The 11111-nt window shown below is 35.6% G+C and overlaps 1 protein-coding gene across 2 annotated transcripts; it reads right to left on the bottom strand.

Annotated features, from left to right (window-relative positions):
• Positions 1-6586: 6586 nt before the first annotated feature.
• Positions 6587-10963, bottom strand: LOC110818874 (transcription initiation factor IIA gamma chain / TFIIA-gamma (TFIIA-S)). Of its 2 annotated transcripts, none has more exons than XM_088221560.1 (4): positions 10813-10963; positions 10472-10610; positions 10326-10376; positions 6587-6959 (listed from the first exon to the last, which is right to left on the bottom strand). In XM_088221560.1, exons 2-4 carry the CDS (start codon positions 10598-10600, stop codon positions 6819-6821), a joined length of 321 nt encoding a protein of 106 aa, XP_088077686.1. In that variant the 5' UTR covers positions 10601-10610; positions 10813-10963; the 3' UTR covers positions 6587-6818. The 2 variants fall into 2 exon arrangements, with proteins under 2 accessions (XP_088077686.1, XP_021903583.1); XM_022047891.2 differs by having other exon boundaries at positions 10806-10960.
• Positions 10964-11111: the final 148 nt, after the last annotated feature.

The following is an 11111-nucleotide window of genomic DNA, read 5'->3' as shown; positions in this document are numbered from 1 at the left end:
GTTGGCAATCCACGTGCCTGCAAACGGACGGTCCGGATGTGTTCTCGCGCGCGTGGACGGTCCGGATCCGTTTCCTCCTCAAGCACGATCGGACGATCGTGATTAAACGCGATGAACAACCACGATTCGTTCCCTTTTTAAACGCAATTGTATAGTCGAGATCAAATCACGATGAACAGTTTATATTCTCTTTAAACGCGATCAGACGGTCGAGATTAAATATGATGAACGGTCCAGATTTAAGGGAGACGGGTATAAATATCTCACTTCACATCGAACTCAAACCCTAACCGCTAGCCCCTCACCGGAGAAGAAGAATCAGTCGTCGGAGAAGAGAGCCGACTGCCGACCGCCGGTCGCCGTCGCGCCGGAACCACCTCCGACCACAAAAAAATGTAAAAAAATTCTTATTCGTTCGAAATTTAATTTGGAACACCCCCATGGTCAAATTGGAGCAAAAGAAATAGTGTATGAGCTGGAAATCGAAGGTAAAGTCCGGCGATGCCGCCGTGAAAAAAATAAAAAATCGTCTCTGATGAGCCCCTTCTCGTTTCCCGTTTTGTGCAATTTTTTCACCATTGTTTTCACCATTTTGTTTTCTACAAGTTGACCGAAAAAAATATTCAACCGCAAAGGTAAGTCCATGGAACCACCACAACAGAAAATTTCGTCACTGGTAAGTTTTTATTTTTCGACTTTTTTTCGGCCAACTGAGACCTTTTAACGTATTTTCTCGCAGGGATTGGTATAAAATTGGCCGAAAATTGCCAGTTTGAGACAAACCGCTGCCGCGGGCGGGGATGCCATGCTAGAATTTTAAAATTGGCTGAAAAAAATTTTAACACCGATTTTAGATTTTTTGAGATATTTCTAGGTAGTGAAGCGTATTTTAATCTCCACATAAAAATTAAAGAAAATCCAGGGACCGCCAGTTGTCACATTAAAAAGTTCAGTGTTTTGTACACCGATTCGGGTAAGAATCCCTCACCTTATTTCCTATTATGAAATTGAAGTTTAATTATAAATAATACGGTATTTTTTGCAATTTATGAAACTTCAAAAATTAATTATAAGTTACTAATGGAGCCGGAATCAATTATTATCATTGTTTGTTCGATTTAATTGATTGTTTGATTTTACGATTTTAAATGCATAATAATACACTGGATCGTAAGATTATTTAGTTGTGTTTCATTGATACATGCATTGCTTGTCTTACGTGATTTATTATTAAATTGTGAAACTGGAAATTAAAATGCAAATAGAAAATTGATCGGTTAAGTAAATTAATGAAACAGTTATCTTACTGAATATCCTGAGATATGATGGACGAATCAGGTATATAGAGAATCCTACTATGAATGTTATCTCATATCGAACGGGTATCGAGGAATTATATTTTTGACACTTATATCGGACGGAGTATGGGGACGACCCGATTCACCCTTATTCTGAATGGGGTATTGATGAATGGTACTATTGGCGCTCATACTGAATGGAGTATAGAGATTGTCGATTAGTTGACAAGTTTTGTTATGGGTTCGTGCGTAGTGGGACATCCCTATGGACCTCCAAGGATACAGGTAAGCGAATAAAAATGAAAAATTGTTGTTCTGACCACTTAAAAATTAGATTATAATGTTATTTGTGTCGTTGCCTTTATATGACAGTTTTAGAAATCTCGTTACGGTAAGTATGCAATAAATAATTTTATTTATGTTAATGAATTTACTTAATTTAAGAGTTCTATTAGTTGTTTTTATGATTTTTACTAACATAATTTCTGTATCGGTGAGCAGTGTGATATTTTTTTACTGGGTTAGTGTAACTCACCATTTCAGATCAAGAGAACCAAGAATTAAGGTACAGATCCCGATCAATAAGGGAGTTGTGAATAGTTTACTACCCGAACTCCCTTCAAAGGTTAGTGAAGGTCGTCATAGGATATCTATTTGTTTACTTTTAATTTATTTTTTGATTTTTCGCTTGTTCTTTTATAATGATCATTTCTGTAATTTTATTGGATATTCTAAATTATTGTGTAAGAAATGTAAACTATAACTCTATTATTTCGCTTCCGCATTTAATTTATAATTTATTTCATTTTAAGTTCCGAACCGTTACATATCCAAAATATATTATGATTTATTGTTTATAAAATAGAATAAGCACGAACTTAAATTCATCAAAGTATATTTAAATCTTACATGAAAAATTAAAAAAAAAATTATAATATGATAATAAATACAAAAAGTAAAATATTGATAAAATAAATTTGAATTAAAATAATTTTAGTAGCCTTTTTGGGATGACATGAGTCCGATCCAATCCTCATAATTAAAAAAAAAAATGTAATCTAATATGTGGCACCAATAAAATTAAACAACTCTAATTAGAAAAATATCTTATTATGATATGACCCTATATATCTATGATAATAAATTAAATAGAGGCTACTAATGTTTCTATACTTATAAAATTGCTGGTGTTAATTTTGCACGTACAAGTTTATTTTTAAAAATGCTTTTTAACTTTAATTTTTATGCTTGATTATTTGTTAGTTTTAATTTTTTTTTTAATTATATCATACCAAATCAGATACTTAACTTGGATTTGATTATTTTTCTAATTTAAGTTAACTCAAAAGAAAATTATACTCGTGATACTAAAAATATTAATTTAATCAATAGAATTTTTATCAAAATTTTATGTTTTTACTTAAATTTAATTATAATTTTTAAGAAGTATACAAAAAAAAAAGAAAAATATTAGTTTACCCGAAGATGGTTTTGATGGAGAAAAAAAAATGAATGAACCCATAAGCCGTTAAAGGGATAAAAAACTTGTCACACATTTGAATATGAGAATTTACCCAAAAAAAAAAAAAAAGAAAATTAGAATTCAGTAATTATTTTTTAAATATAAAATTAAAACTTAATTTTTGGGAATTTTACCTAATTACGAATATGATTTTTTTTTTTTTAAAAAAGAAAAAATCTGAAGCAATCTTGAGAGTTTGCTTGCCAAAAACTTCAGCTGCAGCTGAATTGATCAAAGAAGAAAGAGTATGTAAGCTTTAAAGCAATGAATGTGAGGGACACAACAGAGCTGACACATCGTCGACTGAAAGGCTAAAAGCATACACATCCAGCAAATTTAATAGCGTCATGAAACACTGATTAATTATAATGAGGCAAGGTGGGGAACATGAAGAACTCCTCACCACTAATCATGTAATTTACTTAAGAGAAGTTTAAATCAAGTTCTTAATACATTGTAATTATTTTAATTTAAAAAATTTAAATTATTATAGAGTGACAAACTCTTCGTTTAATTTGTTTATTATTATTTTACTTGATGAATAAGTTTTCAGTTTTATTAAATTAGAAATTATATGCTGATTACTGCTAACTAACAATACTAATATTGGTTTATTATAGTTTTAAGTGGGCTTAATTTCAGAGACTATGAAAGTGGAATGTAACGGCCCCGGAAATATTAAAATGAAATGAGTATTTAAATATATCAAATGCGGAAGCGAGATCAAAATTTCAGTTAACATCCCTTACACGAAAATAAAAAACGTACTTAAATTATAAAAGGTTATACTAACTAAAAGAAAAACTCGAAAACAAAGCTATGAGCATGACTACAGAGTCTCTAGGCATCCCCTTCGTCGTCCTCCTGCGGAACGGGCTCGGGAACCATGTCTTCCTGATCTGAAATGGTTAAATAAGGAGTGAGCTACACTAGCCCAGTAAGAACATCACGATATCTCACCGTCACGGAGGTAAAGGTGGGTAGAAAACACAAAAAGACCAATGGAGCATAATTTACAACAAACTCGCTTATTAACATAAAAACCTTTTCCATCCACTTACCTCGGTGGAATTTATGAAAACAATATAAGAAAAACAATAACATTATCATAATCATGGAATAATATAAGCAATAAAACATAACACTTATCACGCCTCTTGTAATTCAATCATTGTACAACATATCTTTTTCTCATTTACCAGCCTACTAGTATCCGTGGGGGTCCATAGGGGTCCCACTACCCGTTAACCTTTAACATTCATAATCAGTTTCCAGGGCCGTCACCATACCCCGTCCGGTATGGGCGCCAAAACCATAAGATCTCTATACCCCGTCCGGCATGTGAGACCACAATCCCGGTAGGGTTCCCTACGGACCCGGTCCGTCCACCATCTCCCAGGATATCTAGTCAGGCTGACCCCCATAATACAATTATCAGTCTACACAATCTTTCATTTTCCTTTTCCTCAGTCAGCACCATCAATTCACATTTAAACAAGCAAATCGTAATTCATGCCAAACAGACAACATACAGTATCAGTTTTTCAGTCATTCAACCCATGATTAATAAAAACGTAGTATATGCACACAAATCTGTAAAATGAACACATCAAACCTCATTTTGCATTTAAAGTTGTAAACATACCAAATAACAGTAAATCACCAATCACACTAGACTCGGGCTCCATTAGCCACCTTAAACAATTTCACACATTCGTTAATTCAAGGAATACCGTTTTATCATTTTGAACTTTAATACCGTGATAGGAAATAGGGTGAGGGGTCCTTACTCGTTTCGGGGTCCGAACACGGCTTCACGGTGCGCCTACAGGCTGTTCCTAATTTTCCCTGAATTTTTCCCGGGGAACTGAAATGCACTACTGGTACCTGCACGTGTTCCAAAAAAAATCCCAAATTAGGCTCAGGGCCTCAATCGGCCCAAATCGCAACTCCGGCACGGCGGCGAGTCGCCTCGGGTTGGCTGTTTTCGGCCGAATTCGGCCACACTCGCATCAGTCCCTGTGAGAAAACAACCCTAGGGCCCTCGGGGGGCCAAAAAATCACGGAAAAACGGAGCTTACCGGCAGCGGCGCTCTCGGGTGCGGCGGCTCTCCGGTGAGGTTCGTGTTTTGGTGATTCGGCTCCGGTCAACCTGTAGAAAAAAGAATGGTGATCACGGTGATATAAAAATTGCATCAAACAGAGGCCGGGAAGGGCCTCATCGGAGGCAAAAACCGAGAAGGGACGCGGCGCCGCCGCTGGGCTTCGGCCGCGTATTCCGGCCGTTTGGCCGGGATTTTGGCTCCGATTTGGCCACAGGAGGAATCAGCGTGGAAAAACGAGTCGGGGGTACGAAATTTACCTCGATCGGCGGTCGGAAGTTCCTCCGGTACGGCGGCGGGTGGCGGCGGCCGGCTTCTGGTTCGTCTTCTCCGGCGAGCGGCAGGCGGCTAGGGTTTGTGGTCTGGTGTGGGGGTTCTATTTATAACCTCTTGCCCTTTGATCTCAGCCGTCCATTTTGATTTAATCTGGGCCGTCCGTTTTTGATTAAATCTGGGCCGTCCGTGCGATTAAATCTGGGTCGTCCGATCGTCCGCCTGATCTGGACCGTCCGATCGCGCCCACGCGGATTGCCAACGTGGCCCTTTCTGGAACGACGTGGTATTGCCACGTGGCAGGTCCTGGTTGGCCGGGACTGCTGACCGGGCCTGCTGACGTGGCTTTTTTTTTTTTTTTCCTCCTCCTTTCCGGGTGCTACATGGAAAGTAAACAGTCCGATAGAGATAACATCTAGTCAGGCAAGCCCATTGGATTGGATAGAGATAACATTTTGGATAAACATCTGTATAATCTGATTTGTTGGAATTGGATTTTATATATATATTATATATATATACATTTTACTAAAATGCTGATTTCAAGTTGTATCGGGTTCGGTTTGATGATAAAAAATGAACAAATTAGGGTGGGTTCGAATAAATATAAATATATTTATGATAATAAAAAATTAAACGTACACATTTTGGAATATATATTATAATAATAAATATGATTATATTTATACTAATAAATATAATTAATGTATTAATAAATGGATTTTTAAAATTTTATTAATATAAAATATAATTATATTAATATTTATATTAATATAATAAAATAATTAGATCTAATAATTCGTAAAGCTGATGCAATTTGAAAAAACTAAAAAATTTTAAATTCATCCCAATCCAAAGGAAGTTCGGATTTAGTTTTTACAAGAACAAATGCAATTTAAATTTAACGAAATCCATCTCTAGCATTGGACCCAACATTGTCTCTCTTTCTCTTTACGCTTTATTCGCTGAAGCTGCACTGCATTGTTGGAGGTTCTTTTGATTCTTCCCGAGAAAACGATAGCCCGAGTCTTTGCCAAACTGAAGAAGCAATTTTATAATCGTTCCTCCGTCAACTGCTCACGTCAAGTTCAGTCCCAAAAGAATTCTGGCTTCGACAAATATTTACTTATGTGAACTGACATTAAAAAAGTTTCTGCTTAATTTCCAGTCCGGTTTTAGTCACTGGTATCAAACTTTAATATATGCTTTGACTTAATCTGGCTAAGAATGTATCCTGTTTTGTAAGAGTTGACCTAAATTACCCTTGTAGCTAAAAATTTTAAAAATTACGTCTATATATATATGCAAAATTTACTCTAGTCTGACATACAACTAACACCATCTACAAAATTTCCTTCAAAGCCAGTACAAATATTAATGCCAGTGTCAGCTGAATAAATACTTGATTGCTTTCACAATCATAATTTCCGTCATGATTTCATTGCCAAATATATCACCAATCACCATTGCCTACATGTGAAACGAAATGTAGAACTAAGAAAGCCATGCTTACCCAAAAAGCATGCATCAGCAAATAACTTCGGTTGCTGGATTTACAAATACGGTTTTGTACCCTACACCAGCCTTTATACTACAAAGAAGATGCAAATCCTTGATATCTTATTATTGTGCTAGCAGCTTTGAGTCGCATGCCACTATTTTAACTCGACCTACATTCTCTGTAGTTTCCTCGTTCTTAAACATTGCATCTTGTAAGATAAAGGTCCAAACGTTGTCGCAGAACCTGTAGGTGTGTAGATGCCCCTGCCAGATTAAACATATAAAGTTGCAAATAAGAGTTAATGAATCAGCAGAGATTCGTAAATTGATGCTAACTCATCATTCACGCAGTAGGTTCTCTAGAGAAAAGGTACGGACACATAAGAGTTTATGTTTCAAACTTTATATTCATAGTCAGAAAAATAAAACCAAAGAAGATATGTTATATGTTATAAAAATGTTCCTTAAGAAAATATACCAATTTCTATGTTATGAGCTATAATGAAAAAAAACAGAGAGTTTAATATTTCAAAAAATTATAAGGACAGATCGGCATATTGGACAGATTATGAGTTCATTGTCAATTTTATTTCTCTCTCTTCTGTTCCTTAGATACAGGATTGCTCAGTTATGTGAAGTTAGGTGTAATTTTATGTCTTCTTATCTCGAAAAATGTATTTATAATCTGTTGTGGTAACAAAATTGGCTGGCAGATAATTCTAGTGGAGTTTTCAGTACCTCCTCCCCTAAGACGATCTTTACCTTCGGAGATGTTTTATCCTCAAACATGTCCTAACATCAGCAGAAAAATTCTGCAGATTTTTGTTCCAATTTTTCAGTCTAAAGATCCTTAAGCAGTTTCAGGGCTAAGGATCATATTATGCAAGTAATGTTCATCATGCAATGGGTATTTTAGAAATTCAACTTCTCCACTGCAACAAAATTTAACAACAGATATTAATCTTGAGAAATTAAAGCATCAGAAACACATTGACTAGACTCAATTCTCTACTATGCCATTCTCAAGAGTCTTGAGCATCAAACAGACGGATATATCAGTAACAACAGTTTAAAAATTCAGGAAATCATGCAATGGGAAGAAGATTCATTAATATGAGACTTAGTTTAGACACATATTTATAGGAAACTAAGTAAGAAAAAAGCTTTGCATATCAGCCAATTCATCTCTGTTTCTATATCATGAAAGAAAAAAAATTAATGTTCATTAAGCAACAAAAAGAATTTGCCTACGCACATGCCCAAAGCATTCCAAAGAAAGAAAAAGCAACCTTCACCATTGACATATGCTCTCCAAATGTAAATATTTACTCTCTTCCAGATTCAACAAGTTAAAGAAACTACCAAACTCATATAAACATAGCCCAACCAATAACCAACAAGGCAACAACATTATTTTCGAGATCCTGAGCTAGTTTTGACAACACTTGAATCTTCGTAATCCACATATTAGCACATGCATAACCAATACACAAATTTGAAGGACAGCCGTTAATCATCTAGAGTAAAAAAAGTAGTTCTGTGAAAATGGTGCTCTCCACAACAACTAGCATACTGACATGAGCAGCATGCAGATGGTCCACTCAATTACTAGGCAGGTAAAAAGGAAAAGAAAAGTGAAAAGGAAAGGAACTCAGACCCTATTTGGTTCAATACCCATTCAATTCCTATCACTATTTTCGCTTAAATTAGTATATCTTACATATGTAGAAGAGATCATAATTCTCATGTCTAGCTTTAAGTACTTAAGCTAGGAGTGGAAGTGAATAGAAATATAATCTTATCCCATACGAGAAGAAACTAAGAGAACATTTTGAATGAGATTCAACCAAATGGGAAATAGAATCTTACAGTCACAGTATGCTTCACTATAAGGATAAAGATTATACCATCGGAAAAAGGGGGCTCTTCAGATAACAAAGCAAACTAGAGTTTAAATGCTTGAATTCACTAACAGCACCATCCTCTGTAACCACCAGACCCATGTGCAGCAAATGTGTCATAAAGTATCTTACTGTTTAGCATCACACTATATCTCCAGCCAAGTTTTATTTTCATATTGATTCTTATCTTTGCATCATTGTCAAGCATTTTCATCAGACGCATTTTTTTTTTTGGGTAGAAAAGGGAAGGATGAGGTGCTTGGAGGAACGGAATCAACCAATAGGACATTTGTTTTCATGTTACCATCAGATTAATTAGGTAATCCTGACAACCATCATCATCACACAGTTAGCACCTTCTTTCCCTATGGCATTTACATAAGATACACACACTCATTAATTCTACAATCACTAAATTTGAACCAACCACCGAAAGCAAAAGTTGTTGATAGTTCCCTTCCTCTTCTTTAGGGAATGGGTTCTGCCAACATTCTGTGCTTTAGATGCAAACTAACTCTGGATCAAAAGCATACCAATAAGCCTTTTCTTTCTCATTGATTGAAAAAATATCATCAAAGAAAATTTAACGATGCATACGTATATAAACACATGTATTTTCTTTTTTGAAATAATATAAACACATGCAGATAGATGTATATACACACATGTAATTATATAATCATGTAATATTTTGACTTAATCACAAATATAAAAGAATTAACAAAATACAAATTATATCTGAATTTTCTTTTTCTCACAGCTTTGATGTTTCACATTTGGATCTATTCCAACATGGTTGACATAGGAATTTAACAAGGATGTTAGAAAAATATATTTTTTCATGTGCAGGACGGAAGAGTCCAATGCCTTGACATTTTTAAACATGAAAGGACAAAAGAAGGTAGGAAAATTGACAAACAGTATGGTCCCTGCAACAAATATGTAGAGGGGCCCTCCTACCTTCCAAAAGTTTCCAAAAGCTGCAGATAATTGATATTTCATTTATGAAGTGCAAGTCGTGATAGACATACTCGTTCGTTAAACTACATACAAGAGACTTCCTAACCAAGATGCCATGCTGGATTCTAAAATTACTGGAATTATGATCTAGGTGACTGCTGTTCGCTCAATCCAGTATTCTATGTAAATTTCAAATGAATAGCTACAATTTCATCAGATCGGCAAACTATGAAATTTTTCTAGCCTATAGGCTTAAGAGAGGTATAAGAGCACAATCAATCTAGCTTCACTGCCTTGGTTAACAAAGTTAAGAATTAAATTGGCTGGTTTCTTACAATCTACCCCCTATATAAACAACTAACAGGAACATCACCCGTTTTCCCTCATTTCTCTGATGCATTTTCAACTTCTTTATAACTATCACGTAACTGCACCACATATTAACGCGCACACATATATGAAAAGCAAAAACTGCCACATTATAGACGCTACCAACTAGATTTTAACCATAAAAACTGTTATTAATTGCCATTATAAGTGCCCAATAGCACCCTGAACTTAGTCCAAAACTCCCACAAACAGAAACAAATGAATTATAAAAATGAAACACAATTTAAGATTCCATCACTAAAGCCGAGGAGATAGTATATACTTCACATCTCTTCTTTTATTTCTTTGAGAAATATTTCTTTTACGTTTCAAAGTCACGTCGGCCAAAAGAGAAAAAAAAGTCAGTGCAAGATAATGTAAAGACGAATCGAAGGATTACCTTAATTGAGACTTTGCTCTTCACCTGAGTCTCCAGAGCTTCAGTCATAGACTAAAATGGGAGGATAATAATAAAACTAAATCAGTTATTTCTTTTAAGAGAACGAAAAACAAAATACAGCGAAGAAAATGAAATATGAATCGTACCTTGTCGAACTGGACGAGAACTTGGATGGCTAGTTCGGGGCTGAGAGTACCGTTCTGGACCATCTCGTCGAGAGTCTCGGTCAGGCACATGCCGATAGTTGACCTCCTGTAGAGCTCGAACGTCGCCATTCCTCGCGATCTGCTTATCCAAACACATGTATAGACACGGTTAATCAACCAATTCTAACATCCACCAGCAAACCAGAACTGAATCAGAGATTTAATGAAGTCTTTCCGAAAGTTTGTGAAGAAAACAAAAACCCGAGAATCAAACTTGATAAACAGATTAGAAACGAAATCGAATTAAGAAATCGAGTATATAAATGAAAATTACTAATTACAGGCGACGTTGAGGGGATTGGCGTTTGCTGTTGAGAGCTTCGGTTTAACGTTTGTGCTATGAAGGAGAATCCTTTGTTTTCTTTTTTTCGGGCGGAGAGATTTGGGGGCTTTTTATACCCTAGATTTTGTAGATGGGGGTATATATAGGAGCGACAGTTTGGGAAATTTTTGAATGACGAATTTGGCCTTTGAGGATGAAAGGATGATTATAGGTGAAATTGTTTTATCTGGAGGAAGATTCGAACCCGGGTGCTTGCCCGTATTGGATCACAATAGAGGCGCAGCTTTTACTACTTCC

This window comes from Carica papaya, chromosome 1 (genome assembly GCF_054855325.1).
Source record: "Carica papaya isolate Zhongbai chromosome 1, ASM5485532v1, whole genome shotgun sequence".
Taxonomy (NCBI): domain Eukaryota; kingdom Viridiplantae; phylum Streptophyta; class Magnoliopsida; order Brassicales; family Caricaceae; genus Carica; species Carica papaya.
This window is presented reverse-complemented; position numbering and strand designations above follow the sequence as displayed.

Excerpts from the sequence above, each read along its gene's own strand:
- LOC110818874 (XM_088221560.1), bottom strand. The coding sequence starts at position 10,600 with ATGGCGACGTTCGAGCTCTACAGGAGGTCAACTATCGGCATGTGCCTG. Across the intron at positions 10,377-10,471 it reads TTCTCGTCCAGTTCGACAAG|TCTATGACTGAAGCTCTGGA; the intron begins GTACGATTCATA and ends CTCCCATTTTAG. Across the intron at positions 6,960-10,325 it reads AGAGCAAAGTCTCAATTAAG|GGGCATCTACACACCTACAG; the intron begins GTAATCCTTCGA and ends TTAATCTGGCAG.